The 16,325-nt window shown below is 42.6% G+C and overlaps 1 protein-coding gene across 6 annotated transcripts in view; it reads left to right on the plus strand.

Annotated features, from left to right (window-relative positions):
- Positions 1–16,325, plus strand: part of LOC140738519 (unconventional myosin-XVIIIb-like) — a 680,390-nt gene that overhangs the window by 125,909 nt on the left and 538,156 nt on the right. For 3 of the 6 annotated variants that reach the window (XM_073065893.1, XM_073065892.1, XM_073065896.1), the window contains exon 2: positions 10,115–10,248. The exons of 1 other annotated variant lie outside the window; for it this stretch is intronic. In XM_073065893.1, the coding sequence (XP_072921994.1) occupies positions 10,192–10,248 (57 nt within the window). In that variant the 5' untranslated portion in view covers positions 10,115–10,191. Of the gene's footprint in view, positions 1–10,114; positions 10,257–16,325 lie in introns of all 6 variants that reach the window. 2 more of the 6 variants (XM_073065895.1, XM_073065894.1) reach the window with 2 other exon arrangements.

The following is a 16,325-nucleotide window of genomic DNA, read 5'->3' on the forward strand; positions in this document are numbered from 1 at the left end:
TGTCTATGTGAACTTTAGTAGCATAGCAATTAGCATAACCCTTCACACTGTTGATCAGGGTTCAATTCACACCGCTACCTGCAAGGAGTTTGTGACCGCGTGGTTTTCCTCTGGGTGCTCCAGCTTCCTTCCACGTTCCGAAGATGTACAGGTTACGTAGTGTACACATAGTGGGCACACAGTGCTGACACTGAAAGCATAGCGACACTTGCGGGCTGCCCACAGGACATCGTCGGACTGTGTTGGTCATTGACACAAACAACATATTTCACTCTTTGTTTCAATGCATATGTGACAACTAAAGGTGATCTCTTGGGTAAGGCATTTGACAAGATATCTCAGAATCAGAATCAGGTTAATTATCACTGACATAGCTCATGAAATTTGTTCTTTTGTGGAGGCAGTACTATGCAATACGTAACAACTTACTGTAAGTTACATTAGAATTTATAGAAACTAAATATTGCAAAAAAGAGAGCAAAGTAGTGAGGTAGTGTTCATGAGTTCATCGACTATTCAGGAATATGACGGCAGAGGGGACAAAGCTCTTCCTGGTTTGTTGAGTTTGTGTCTTCAGGGTTCTGTACCTCCTCTATGATGGTAGCAATGAGAAGAGGGCATGTCCAGGGTGGTGGGGCTCCTAAATGATGGATGCCACCTTCCTGAGGCATTGCCTTTTGACAATGTCGTCAATGGTGGGAGGCTTGTGCTGATGATGGAGAATGGTAGGTTGAGCAGTCAGACGCTCTCAGTAAGTAGTTTGTATGTTCTCCCTCCCACTGCACACTTTCCTCCCACAGTTGAAAGATATACCGGTTGGTAGGTTAATTGGTCATTGTAAATTGTCCTGTGATTAGCTAGGATTAAATTGAGCATTGTTGGGCTGTGTGGATTGAAGGTCTGGAAGAGTCAATTCCACACTGCATCTGATTAGCTAAATACAAGCGGTAAATTGGGATTCATGGGAAATTTGTAGCTTGGGTTCAGAATTGGCTTGCTCATACAAGACAGAGAGGAGTGCTGGAAGGGGTTATTCTGGCTAGAAGTTTATGACCAGTGGGGCTTGGAGCTCTGTTATGTGTGATATATTTGAATGACATGGATGAAAATGTAAATGTCAGTATACTTTGCAGGGCATCACAAAAATGGTGAAGTTGTGGACAGTGATGAAGGTTGTCCAAGGATACAGCAGAATATTCAGTGCCTATAGAAAGTATTCACCCCCCCCCCCCGTAAGTTTTCATGTTTTATTGTTTTACAACATTGGAACACTGTGGATTTAGTTTGGCTTTTTTGACACTGATCAACAGAAAAATACTATTTCATATCAAAGTGGAAATAGATCTCTACAAAGTGAACTACGTTAATTACAAATATAAAACACAGAATAATTGGTTTCATAACTATTCACCACCTTTAATATGACACACCAAAATATTACTGGTGCAACCAATTGGCATAGATTAGTTAAATTGAGATCTGTTTTTGGAGACCTGTGTGCAGTCGAGGTGTTTCAATTGATTGTAGTAAAAATACACCTGTATCTGGAAAGTTCAACTGCTGGTGCCAGTATCTTGGCAAAAAACAACACCATGAAGACAGAAGACAACTCCACAAAAAGTTTATTGAAAAGCACAAGTCAGGAGATAGACATAAGAAAATTTCCAAGTTACTGAATATCTCTCGGAATACAGTTAATCCAATCATCAAGAAATGAAAAGAACATGGCACAGCTGTAAATCTGCCTCAAACATGCCCTCCACAAAAACTGAGTGACTGTGCAAGAAAGAGACTAGTGAGGGAGGCCACCAGGAGACCTATGACAACTCTGGAGGAGTTACAAGCTTCAGTGGCTGAGATTGGATAGACTGTGCATACAACAATTGTTGCCTGGGTGCTTCATCAATCACAGCATTTTGGGAGAGTGGCAAAGACAAAGTCACTGTTGAAAAATCTCACATGTAATGTTGGCTACAGTTTGCCGGAAGGCATGTGGGAGACTCTGAAGTCAGCTGGAAGGAGGTTCAATGGTCTGATAAAACCAAAATTGAACTTTTTGGCCATCAGACTAAATGCTGTTTGGCATAAGCCATCAACACCACATATCATTGAAAACACATCACCCCTACCATGAAGCATGGTGGTGGCCACATCAGGCTGTGGGGATGCTTCATTGCAGCAGGCCCTGGAAAATTTGTGAAGGTAGGAGGTAAAATTAATGCAGCAAAATACAGGGAAATCCTGGAGGAAAACGTGATGCAGTCTGCAAGAGAACTGTGACTTAGGAGGTTTGTTTTCCAGAACAAAGAACAAAGAACAATACAGCACAGTACAGTACAGGCCATTCGGTCCACAATGTTGTGCCGACCCTTAAACCCTGCCTCCCATATAACCCTCCACCTTAAATTCTTCCATACACTTGTCTAGTAGTCTCTTAAATTTCACAAGTTTATCTGCCTCCATCACTGACTCAGGCAGTGCATTCCACACACCAACCACTCTCTGAGTAAAAAACCTTCCTCTAATATCCCCCTTGAACTTTCCTCCCGTTACCTGAAAAACCATGTCCTCTTGTATTGGGCAGTAGTGCCCTGGGGAAGAGGCGCTGGCTGTCCACTCTATCTATTCTTCTTAATATCTTGTATACCTCTATCATGACTCCTCTCATTCTCCTTCTCTCCAAAGAGTAAAGCCCTAGCTCCCTTAATCTCTGATCATAATCCATACTCTCTAAACCAGGCAGCATCCTGGTAAATATCCTCTGTACTCTCTCTTAATGCTTCCACATCCTTCCCATAGTGAGGCGACCAGAACTGGACACAGTACTCCAAGTGTGGCCTAACCAGGGTTTTATAGAGCTGCATCATTACCCCGTGACTCTTAAACTATATCCCTCAACTTATGAAAGCTAACACCCCATAAGTTTTCTTAACTATCCTATCTACCTGTGAGGCAACTTTCAGGGATCTGTGGACATGTACCCGCAGATCCCTCTGCTCCTCCACACTCCCAAGTATCCTGCCATTTACTTTGTACTCTGCCTTGGAGTTTGTCCTTCTAAAGTGTACCACCTCACACTTCTCTGGGATGAACTCCATCTGCCACTTCTCAACCCATTTCTGCATCCTACCAATGTCTCTCTGCAATCTTCGACGATCCTCAACACTATCTACAACACCACCAACCTTTGTGTTGTCTGCAAACTTGCCAACCCACCCTTCTATCCCCACATCCAGGTCGTTAATAAAAATCAAGAAAAGTAGAGGTCCCAGAACTGATCCTTGTGGGACACCACTAGTCACAACCCTCCAATCTGAATGTACTCCCTCCACCACGGCCCTCTGCCTTCTGCAGGCAAGCCAATTCTGAATCCACCTGGCCAAACTTCCCTGGATCCCATGCCTTCTGACTTCCTGAATAAGCCTACCATGTGGAACCTTGTCAAATGCCTTACTAAAATCCATGTAGATCACATCCACTATGTTACTGTCATCTATATTCCTGGTCACCTCCTCAAAGAACTCTAACAGGCTTGTTAGACATGATCTGCCCTTCACAAAACTATGCTGACTATCCATGATCAGACCATAATTCTCTAAATGCCCAAAGATTCTATCTCTAAGAACCTTTTCCAACAGCTTTCCCACCACAGACGTACGGCTCACTGGTCACTGGCTCACTGGCTCACTGGACTATCCCTACTACCTTTTTTGAACAAGGGGACAACATTCACCTCCCTCCAATCCTCTGGTGCCATTCTCATGGACAACGAGGACATAAAGATCCTAGCCAGAGGCTCAGCAATCTCTTCCCTTGCCTCATGGAGCAGCCTGGGGAATATTCCGTCAGGCCCCGGGGACTTAACTGTCCTAATGTATTTTAACAACTCCAATACCTCTTCTCCCCTAATATCAACATGCTCCAGAACATCAGCCTCACTCAAATTGTCCTCTCCGTCATCAAGTTCACTCTCATTGGTGAATAACGAAGAGAAGTATTCACTGAGGACCTCGCTCCTTCCACAGCCTCCAGGCACATCTTCCCACCTTTATCTCTAATCGGTCCTATCTTCACTCCTGTCAACCTTTTGTTCTTCACATAATTGAAGAATGCCTTGGGGTTTTCCTTTACCCTACTCGCCAAGGCCTTTTCATGCCCCCTTCTTACTCTCCTCAGCCCCTTCTTAAGCTCCTTTCTTGCTACCCTATATTCCTCAATAGACCCATCTGATCCTTGCTTCCTAAACCTTCTTCCATCTGACTAGATTCTCCACCTCACTTGTCAGCCATGGTTCCTTCACCCTACCATTCTTTATCTTCCTCATCAGGACAAATTTATCCCTAACATCCTGCAAGAGATCCCTAAACATCAACCACATGTCCATAGTACATTTCCCTGCAAAAACATCATCCCAATTCACACCCACAAGCTCTGGCCTTATAGCCTCATAATTTGCCCTTCCCCAATTAAAAATTTTCCTGTCCTCTCTGATTCTATCCTTTTCCATGATAATGCTAAAGGCCAGGGAGCGGTGATCACTGTCCCCCAGATGCTCACCCTCTGACAGATCTGTGACCTGACCCGGTTCATTACCTAATACTAGATCTAGTATGGCATTCCCCCTAGTTGGCCTGTCAACATACTGTGACAGGAATCTGTCCTGGACGCACTTAACAAACTCTGCCTCATCTAAACCATTGGAACTAAACAGGTGCCTATCAATATTAGGGAAGTTAAAGTCACCCACAATAACAACCCTGTTATTTTTGCACCTTTCCAAAATCTGCCTCCCAATCTGCTCCTCGATATCTCTGATGCTACCAGGGGGCCTATAGAATACTCTCAGTAGAGTAACTGCCCTCTTCCTGTTCCTGACCTACCCATACTGACTCAAAAGAGGATCGTGCTACATTACCCACCCTCTCTGTAGCTTAATAGTATCCTTGACCAGTAATGCCACCCCTCCTCCCCTACCCCCCACATCCCTTTTAAAGCACTGAAATCCAGGAATATTGAGAATCCATTCCTGCCCTGGTGCCAGCCAAGTCTCTGTAATGGCCACTACATCATAATTCCAAGTATATATCCAAGCTCTCAGTTCATCACATTTGTTCCTGATGCTTCTTGCATTGAAGTACACACACTTTAGCCCTTCTATCTTACTACCTTTACACTCTTTATTCTGTTTCTCTTTCCTCAAAGCCTCTTTATATGCTAGATCTGGCCTTACTCCATGCACTATACTTGCAGCTCTCGTATGACCTTTATCCTCCTCCACCTCACTATCTGCTCTAACACTCTGGTTCCCCTCCCCCTCCCCCTCCAAATCTAGTTTAAGCCCCCCAGAGCAAACCTTCCTGCAAGGATGTTAGTCCCCCTCCAGTTCAGGTGCAACCCTTCCCATCGGAACAGGTCCCACCTTCCCTGGAACAAGGTCAATTGTCCAGAAACATAGAACATAGAATAGTACAGCACATTACAGGCCCTTCGGCCCACAATGTTGTGCCAACCCTCAAACCCTGCCTCCCATATAACCTCCCACCTTAAATGAAGCCCTCTGTCCTGCACCAACTCCTTAGCCACATATTTAGCTGCATTATCTTCCTATTTCTGGCCTCACTAGCACGTGGCACAGGTAGCAATCCTGAGATTGCAACTCTGGAGGTCCTGTCCTTCAACTTTGCACATTGTCCAGAAGGATAATGACCCCCAGCATAAAGCCAAAGCTACACAGGAATGGCTTAAAAACAACAAAATTAATGTCCTGGAGTTGCTAAGTCAGAGTCCAGACCTCAATCCAATTGAGAATTTGTGGTTGAACTTGAAAAGACCTGTTTACTTATGATCCCCATGCAATTTGACAGAGCTTGAGCAGTTTTGCAAGAAGAATGGGGAAAAATTGCAGTGTTCAGAGGTGCAAAGCTGCTAGAGACCTATCCACACAGACTCAAGGCTGTAATTGCTACCAAAGGTGCATCTACTAAATACTGACTTGAAGGGGGAAGATACTTAAGCAATCAATGATTTTGTGTTTTATATTTGTAATTAATTTAGATCTCTTTGTAGAGATTTGATTTCACTTTGACACAAAAGAGTCTTTTTCTGTTGATCAGTGTCAAACAAGTCAAATTAAACCACTGTGATTCAATAATTGTAAAACAATAAAACATGAACACTTCTAAGTAGGGTGAATGTTCTTTATAGGCACTGTAGATCTGGCATATTTATGCATGGAGAAATGGCTGATGGAATTTAACCAGATGTGTGTGAAGTGTTGCACTTTGGGAAGTCAAATATACGTTAGACTGGACACTGTTAATGACAGCACTGATGTTCAGATGGATTATGAGGTCCAAGTCCATAGGTCCCTGAAAGTGGCATTGCAAGCAGATAGAGTGAAAAAGAAGGTAAATGGCATGCCTGCCATCACCACATCATGTCACTAGAGCATAGTGTTATGTTTCAGCAAGGCATGTTCAAAATCAAGGTGAAATTTACGATCAAAGTACCTACATATACTGTCTTTAGATGAATTTTTGTGCAGGTATTTACAAGAAAATAAATAAATAGAATAGAATTTACAAAAAAAACTAAATTTAAAGGATTGATAAATAACCAATGTGCAAAAGAAGACATTGTCCAGATAAAAAAATACTGAGTACGTGAGTTGTAAAGGGCCCTTGAAAGTGAATCTGTAGGTCGTAGAATCAGTTCAGAGTAGTGGTGAGTGAAGTTATCCATACTAGTTTAGGAGCCTGATGGTTAAAGGAACCTGGTGACATGGGTCCTAAGGTTCCCGTATCTCCATAGTGAGAAGAAGCCTGGATGGTGATGGAGGCTGCTTTCTTGTGGCAGCACTCCATGTAAATGTGCCCAGTGGTGGTGAGGGCTTTGCCTGCGATGGACTTGGCTGAATCCCTTCTGTCGTCTTCTCTGTTCATGGGCATGATGTTTCTATACCAGGCAGTGATGTAACCCATCAGGATGTGCATCTATAGAAGTCTGTCAAAGTGTTTGGTTTGGTCACATGTCAAATCCACACAAACTTCTAAGAAAATAGAAGCTGTGTGCTTTCTCTGTGATGATACTTACATGCTGGTCCCAGGATAGATCTTCTGATATGATAACACCAAGGAACTCCAAGGAACTTAAAGCTACTGAAACTCGCCACCTCTGATCCTCTAATGGGGCTGGCTCATGGACCTATAGCTTCCCCCATAGCCTATAACACCTCTTTAGTTTTGCTGATGTTGAGTGTGAGGTTGGTGTGGTACCACTCAACCAGATTTTCGGTTACCCTTCTATTTGCTGATTTGTCACCGTCTTTGATTCTTAAATACAGGATTGTGAGTAAGCACACAGCCCACAGCTATGTAGTTGCAGCTGCATTTGTAATAAGTCCACACTGAGTACTGCGCGCAGTTCTGTTTGTCCTATTATAGGAAGGATGTGGAGACTTTGGAGAGGTTCAGAAGAGGTTTACCAGAATACAGCCTGGATTAAATGATACATCCTATAACAATAAACGTGGACTGTTTTCTTTGGGGATGTTGGAAAGCTCAGGGAAGAACTGACAGCATTTTATAAAATTATGAGTGGTACAGATTTGATAGACAGTCAGAATCTTTAGTGAGTGCCCATGGTCTGTTTAAAAAAAAAATCAAATTATGGTATTGTTTGCACTGTTGTAACTATATGTTGTAACTATGTGGTTTTGTGCAGGTCTTGTAGTTTTAGATTTTGGTCTTGTTTGTCTGGTGGATTTGGAGCTCCTTTCCGGGTAACGTGCTAGACGGTAGCGCGATATTAATACGCAACAGCCTCTCTGGATTCTGGATTGGGGATTGCCAAATGTTATGTGGATTTTCTGGTGTATCTATTTTGTCATGTGCTTTTGTGATATCATTCTGGAGGAACGTTGACTCATTTTTTAACTGCATTGCATTTGTGGTTTTTAAATGACAATAAACTGAATCTGAATCTGATATGATAGTGGCATTCCAGAAGGTTTCAGACAGACACATGAATGGAGGGATATGAATCACATGCAGGCCAAGGGATTCATTTAATTTCATATTGTGCTCAGCCAGACATTGTGGGCTGAAGGGCCTGTTCTGTACTGTGTTCTGCTGTTCTGTGTTCTATACCCTATACCATGTCAGGGTCATTCAAGTGATGTGGCTGTGTGTCTGTGTATGTGTCAGGGTGGGGCCGGTGCAATTGATGATAAAAGTCACCGGTGAGTTCGGATAATGTTTCAGGAGCATGAAGAATTGTTCAATGGTATCCTGGTAACCACTACACAAGGACACACTGCACATCTAAATCAACTGTCTCCAAGGTGAGGCTGGTAGATGCCAATACTCATCACAGGTTCTAAAGAACTAGGAGTGAGCACAATCAGATAGAGGGTCAGGTGCTAATGGTGAGCTTGGGATGTCAAACACTGGGGACAGCATGGAGAAGACTGAGGCAGACTCCAGTCACAGTCAAGAAACTGGAGTATTGATTGGTTCAGGGCTGGGGGTATGAGGGAATGATTGGGGTGGGGTGTGAGAGGATGGTGAGAGATAGGTGAGGTTGGCATGTGTGGGTGGCTGGGAGAAAGATGGGGGGTGAGAGCTTGGGGTGAGAGAATGATGAGAGTGTGGGTGTGAATGGAGATGGTGTGAGAGAAAGGCAGGTGAAATAAGAGAATGGATGTTGAAGAAGATATGGGGAGATGCATCTGAGGCCAACCAGTAGGGAGGAGACAAAAAATGAATAAAATCCTGAAAGACAAAGACAGAAACCTAGACAGCACAGACTAGGGGGGCCAAAGGGCCTGTTTCTGTACAGTACCTTTCTATGCCTCTATGACTCTAAAAGGAACTATTGCCCTTAGTCAGATACTATACCTGATGGAAGGATTAGAGCTGAGAAGAAATAGGGTAAATTTAAGCAAACTTTTTCCGCTGAGGTTGGCTGAGACTACAACTGGATGGCATGGGTTAAGGGTGAAAGGTAAAAAGCATAAGGGGGAACATGAGGGGAAACTTCTTCACTCAGAGGGTCCTGAGAACCTGGAGCCAACTGCCAGCACAAGTGGTGCATATAAGTTCGATTTCAATGTTTAAGAGAAGTTTGGATAGGTACATGGACGGGAGGGGTATGGTGGACCATGGTTCAGGTACAGGTCAATAGGAGTAGATAGTTTAAATAGCTCAGCATGGACTAGATGGCTGAAGGGCCTGTTTCTGTGCTATACTTTTCTATGACTGTAAATGATTTATTTCAGTGACAACTGGAGGTCAGAACCCAGCACTGAAGTGATGGTGAAGACAGAGGCCGTCACCAAATATTAGCAGTGTTTGGGTGGGCACTTGAAGGAGAATCATCTGCCGGGCTATGGACAAGTTTGGGAAGTGGGACTAACGTATGGTCTGTCTTTGCCTGGTGTAGTCACAATGGGCCAAATGGCATCCTTCCTGTGATGGATGCTTAGAAGGGAGGTATTTTCGAAATACAGTAACCACAGTGATATCAATGCATTAGAAAACAGTGACTAGTTGTATCTTTGAGGGGGATTGCAAACTGTAAATTTGTAGCTATCTGCAGTCACCTTTCCTTGTGTTCTTTTGGGAGATGGAAGTGTATTGTGTAATTCTTGCACGAACTGGTTCCCACCTAGTGAAGTGTCCCCGATTGGTCAGATAATACAATTTGGTTCCGCTGAAGTAAATTGCTAAAGTCATTATTTCTGTAATGGACTGAAATAAAATGAAATAGTAAAGATACAACTTGTTACATATATTACAAAGAGCTAAAGAATAAAAAAAATTCTCCTGTGTAGTGTCTTGCTGCCAGTTCTGTTGAATCCAAATGACACTTGGCCTTTCAGTTCATTAGCAATAATAGATGAGTTTAGTCAGTAAGTGTAGGGGCTGAAGACCGCTTTCATCTTGTTTCATCTAATCAATGTCTTCATTAGAGAATATGGCTGTTTTATGTGTGACATTTTCCCTCTCTGCATTCTTCCTCTAATCATTGTTTCTTCCCCACCCTTTCTCTCTTCTCTTTCATTGCTTGTATCTCTTTGGGAAAACTCTCTGTCGCCTTTCCACCTGCCATGCAGTTTGATGTTTCCATGTTCCTCAAGTCATCCAGCACAGAGTCTGATTCTGTAACGCATCTCGACTAGACTGTGGGAGCATGGCTGTTTCTGCTCGCCTAGCATTATGGGAACAAAAGGAAAGCTACCCTACCTGGGTCAACAGGTTTTTACTTCCTGCATGCAGCAGAGACGATGCATTGCAGTGGCTTTTAGAAGTGTGATAATCTTCTAACAGATGCTCATGCAGGATGGTTTGGATTAGACTCCTGGCTTTAGTAAATTCACTCAATTTCAGAAAAGTCCCACTTCCTTCCAATACTGGAAATTCTATTAAATCCCATTATCCATGCATCTGTGCTAGCAACTGTGCTCTTACTTAGCCAAGCTGGAAAACTAATTTAAAGTAAATTTGGTATCAAAACTTAAAAGGTTCTAGCAGTACAAAGAAAATGCTTGGTTTAGCAGTTTATTCTCCGTTATTCTACTGAGATGTGTTTTGGACATTTCTCTCTTTCTCTCAGTCTTTCTGTCATATCCTTCTCTCTATTACTTTTTCTCTCTGTCACCCTAACTCCTTCTACCTCTCCTTTCTTTATTCTCTATTCTTTTTTCTCTTTCTCTTTGCCTCTCTCTCTCTACCTCTCTCTCCCTCCCCCTCTCCTCCCCGTCTTTCTCCTCTTTCTTCCCTCTCTCTCCCTCTCCCCCTCTCCCCCTCTCTTCCCCAGTCCCTATGTCTCTTAGTACATGTAGATGTTTCCATAAGACCATAAAACCATATAATAAAGAAGAATTAGACCACCTGGCCCATCAAATCTGCTCCAGCATTTCATCATGGCTGATCCAATATTCCTTTCAGCCCCAATCTCCTGCCTTCTCACCGTATCCCTTCATGCCCTGACCAGTCAAGAATCTATCAACCTCTGTCACAGGCAGCTGTGGAGGCCAAATCTTCATGTATATTTAAGGCAAAGAGTTCCATAGAATCATCACTCTCTGGCTAAAGAAATTCCTCATCTCCATTCTAAAAGGTCACCCATCTATTCTGTGGCTTTGTCCTCTAGTCTTGGACTCTCGCACCTTAGGAAACATCCTCTCCACATCCACTCTATCAAGGTTTTTCACCATTCAATAGGTTTCAATTAGGTCATACTTTAGTCTTCCGAATTCCAGTGAGTACAGGCCCAGAGCCATCAAACACTCTTCATATAACAAGCCATTTAATCTTGGAATCATTATTGTGAACCTCCTTTGAAGTCTCTCTGGTTTCAGCACATCCTTTCTAAGATAAGGGTCCCAAACTTGCTGACAATACTCCAAGTGAGACCTCACCAGTGCTTTATAAAGTTTCAGCATTACATACTTACTTTTATACATTTCCTTGCAGTTTTATATGCTTCAGTATCATGGCAAAAACTAAAATGGTGAAGTTAGCAGCTTCCTTACATATGAGAGTTTACATTGAAGAAACTCCTGTCTAGTGTATGTTGCTCTCCTTGCTGAACATCTCCACCTCTCCATCACCAGCTCATCCCTCTGAGTTTCCTCAATTTAATTCATCTAGTAGGTTGCCCTTCACATCATCAGGTCCTGATAGTGAATCCCCTTTGCTAACCCTGTGATCTCTTCTCATCTCTGCACCTCTTCAACACTTTACAGATATTTAACTACAGAACAGGACATGCCTTACAGGACTATTCTTCAATAAGGTAGTGTGTTACCTGGCTGCTCTGTTGTAACTTGTTGTACCAAGCAGCTTGACATTCTCCTGTTTATTTGAGACCTGGCTTTGTTGTTCCTGCAAGGAGCCCTGGAAAGGTGACAGCTCAGTCAACTGGGATCACATGGGAGAAATATCAATCACCCAGATATTGTAATTCTTCAGTAAGTCTGATTGAATATACTGAGCACATTTATATACAACAGATAGCACACTTATAAGGCCATAAGACATGGGAGCAGAGTTAAGCCATTTGGCCCGTCGGATCTGTTCCACCATTCCTGCATGTCTGATTTATTTCCCCTCCCAACCCCATTCTCCTGCCCTCTTCCTGTAACTTTTGACACCTTGACTAATCAAGAACCTATCAACCTCCGCTTTAAATACGCCTAATGACTTGGCCTCCACAGCAATGAATTCCACAATTTCACTACTAAAGGAATTCCTCCTCTGTTCTAAATGGATGCTCCTCTCTTCTGACGCTGTGTCCTCTAGTCCTAGGTTCCCCCACTAAAGGAAATATCTTCTCAAAATTCATTCTATCGAGACCTTTCAATATTTCAATAGTTTTCAATGAAATCCACCCTCCCCCACAACTTTCTTTTAAACTCCAGCTAGTGTAGGGTCAGAGCATCAAACACTCCTCATATTCGAATCATCCTCATCAACCTCTTCCGGGCACTCTCCAATGGCAGCATATTTTTTCTTAGATAAGGGGCCTAAAACTGCTCACAGTGCTCCAAGTGCAGTCTGACCAATGTCTTATAAAGCCTCAGCATTATATCCTTCATTTTACTCTTCATGAAATGAATGCTAACATTGCAGCTCCCATTTTTCTGTACCAAAAAGTAATCCCTAATGATCATGAGTAGTCAAGATGATGCAAAGTGTTGAGAGAACCTCTGGTGATTCGTAATTTTAATTTATTTGGTCTCTGAAGCCTAGGACAGTATTTCCAATTTTATGTTTAGTTCCATCTCCATGTTGTGCTTTCATTCTCTTCCCAGCCATTACACATGCCTTAATGTGAGCTTTGCTTTAAACTGAGAACCATTGCTCAGAGAGGTGTTAGTAGAGGAGCAAATGTAACAGCCGAGGTGGGAGCCAATTATTGTCTATTCCTAACCTCCAGGCAGAGTTGAGCTTTGGGACTGAGCTGTCAGAATTCATCTTCCTGGTTGCGAAACCAGTGACACAAATTGTAATTCATGAGACCAAGACAACTGAGAAAGTTCAAGAATCCCAGTTAAGGCACTGAAGGAGCCAGCTAAGTACAATTGTCCTTGTAGCCCTGGAAACCATTCTTTCTCAAGGCCTCTCCAAGTCCTATTGAAAGTTCTGAGTCATTATGTTTCTCCAGTCTTTCAGACACTTTATTTCTGATCATAACTATGTTTTGTTTTTAAAAAAAGCATCAAATTCTCACAGCATGTACAAAATGTTGGAGGAACTCAGCTGGCCAGGAAACATCTGAGGAGGGGAATAAACTATCGACATGCCAGCCTGAAATCTCAAGTGTTTATTCCCCTCCATAACTACTGCTTAACCGCATGGGTTCTCCAGCATATTGTGTGAGTGTTGCTTAAGGTTTCCACCATCTGCAGTATCTCTTGTGTCCATCAGATTCTCCCTGCGTCTTTTGCCCAAAACTTAGAGTCCAGGCTTTGTCCACTTTTGAATCAAATGCTATTGATTGTGGCCCCTTTCTTTTGCCTTTCCCGACACAATCTTAACTGCCTCTAAGAAATTTTCCCTCAGATCTCTTTGGTTTTTGAAGAACTATGCCATGCCATCTTCTCCAATCCCTAATTCCTGGCACTGACTCTTCTGGACCTTGTCAAGGACCGTTCATCCTTCCCAAAGGTAGATGGCAGTGTTCCAGGTGTGGCCTAATTTCACCATGGTCTTCCTGACAACAGGACATTCCCTTTGGATATACTTGTGTAGTTACTTTTCCCGTCGAACACAGCAACACAGCACACAATTGCAAAATCAGTGTGTCTAACCCCAGCAGTGTACCAACCCGAGGCATGACTGTGAGTTTTGATTTGTGATATCCTGTGATTCCAAGTGATTCTGCTTGTTTGGCCTGTCTCTGAGCTGACTGCTTCTTCCCAATGATTTGGAACAAATATTTTGTAAGTAATGGGATTCTGGCAGTCTCTGTCATGAATGGTTAGTTTCTGGAATCCTGCTCAGACAGTCATTAAGGCAGTGACAAGACCTTACAGGAGTTGTTTAAATTTCAGTAGAATTTCAGGAGTTTTTAAAATAAAGTACCATATTAATAATTTGTTTAATTTTATAATGCCTGTTAATTTTTTCCTCTCCTAACTCTGTCACCCCATGATATTTATTAATAAATACATCAATGAGAACAGAAGTAGGAGTAGGGCCAGGCCATTCCATTCCTATAGTCTGCTCCATCATTTATAGATCAAGGCCAGGCCATTCCATTCCTATAGCCTGCTCCATCATTTATAGATCAAGGCCAGGCCATTCCATTCCTATAGCCTGCTCCATCATTTATAGATCAAGGCCAGGCCATTCCATTCCTATAACATGCTCCATCATTTATAGATAAGGGCTGATCTACCTTAATCACCATTTCCCTGAATGATTCCCTTATTTCTCGATTCCTTTAATACCCTGAAACATATCTATATTTGCATAAAGTGCTGGAGGAACTATGCAGGTCAGGCAGCATCAATGGAGGAGAATAAACAGGCAACATATTGGTCTGACATCTTTCATCAGAACTGGACAGAATGGGGGTAGAAGCCAGAATAAGGTGGTGGGGGAGGGGAAGGAGCACAAAGTGGCAGGTGACAGGTGAGAGGGAAGGTGGGTGGGTGGGGGAGAGGGTGATTAGATAAGCTAGGTGGTGATAGGTGGAAGAAATAAAGAACTGAAGACAATAAGACATAGGAGCAAAACTAGGCCACTTAGTCCATCGAGTCTATTCCGCCATTTCATCATGGCTGATCCATTTCCCTCTCAGCTCCAATCTTCTGCCTTTTCCCTGGAAGCAGACATCTGATAGGAGAGGAAAATGGATCACAGAAGAAAGGGAAGAAGGAGGGGAACAGAAAGAGGAGAAGGGGGTGAGAATCTATTTCCCTCATAGATACTGCCTGACTTGCTGACTTCCTCCAGCACTTTGTGTGTGTTACACAAGATTTCCTGCATCTCCAGAGCCTCTGGTATTTTGTATGTAACTGACAACTGAGTCTCCTCAGCCCTCTGAATCAGCATGTTTTGAAGATTCACCACCCTCTGAGTGAAGAAAGCTCTCCTTGTTTCATTCCTAGCTGGGATTGCCTTTACTTTGTTACACTAGCTCTAGACACCTCAGCTGAGTCAAACATTCTCAGTCCTTCTATCCTGTTCAGACCCCAACTAATTTTGTACATTCTTCTTCTACCCTGTCCAATCTGACCTCACATAACAAGCCCATCCTAGAACCCACACTCGATAAGAAGTTTTGATCCTCTTAACTTTCAAATATTGTTCTTGCCACACTCCCTCAATAGCAGGAATATTCTTTTTCAGTTAAGAAGACTGGACACAATCCATCAGATGTAATCTCACCATGGCCCGATGCAAATGTGGTACAACTCTTTGCTCTTGTGCTTAGGGACTCTTTCAGTAAGGACCAACATATCATGTGCCATGCCATCCCAATTCTGTTTTATCTGCATGTCAGATTTCAGTGACTTGGTTACAAAGCACTCAGGTCTCTCTGAACAGCAGCACTTCAAAAATATTCATTTATAAATAAATTACCATTTCAAAAATTCTCGTTTATAAATATAACAATACAAATTTCAGTGCCAGGAATGGGGAGAAGAAAAAGAAAATCTTTTAAAATGGTGATTGTAAATGCAAAACTTCTACAGTGAAATTGAAAATGCAAGACTCATAAATGAGAGAGATCATTCTGATGTTATCAGAAATTGTAATGAAGAGACCGCATTAAAAAAAGCATCTCCCCCTTTCCTCTCTTTCATTTCCTATCTCTTTCCAAGTGGTCTTTTACTGTGTTCATTCTTGTTCTTTTCTTATTAGCTTTGAAACAATTGCCAATGTGTAGTTTAAAAAAATGCTGCTGACTCAGAGGTCAGGCAGCAACTGTGGTTAATCTGAGAAAGTTAGGTTTCAGGTTGACAACCCTTCATCCTGTAATACCTTTCTTCGTTCTGTGGCAACAAATTTTCTCTGGTACAGTACTGTACAAAAGTATCAGGTATATACAGACATTAGAGGAACTCAATGGAACAATATCTGTGGAGGGATAATAAATTGTTGACACTTTGGGTCGAAGCTCTGAAGTAAGGTTCTGATACGAAATGCTGACAATTCTTTTCCACTCACAGATGCTGTTTGACCCAGTGAGTTGCCCCTGCCCTAGACTCTAGCACCTGCAGTCTCCTGTGCCCAAAAAGCAGGGAGATCTCATGGGACAAGTGCTTTTACAGTCACATTCAACCAATACTTATGGGTTAACTGATCCAG

This window comes from Hemitrygon akajei, chromosome 14 (genome assembly GCF_048418815.1).
Source record: "Hemitrygon akajei chromosome 14, sHemAka1.3, whole genome shotgun sequence".
NCBI classification, from domain to species: Eukaryota; Metazoa; Chordata; class Chondrichthyes; order Myliobatiformes; family Dasyatidae; genus Hemitrygon; species Hemitrygon akajei.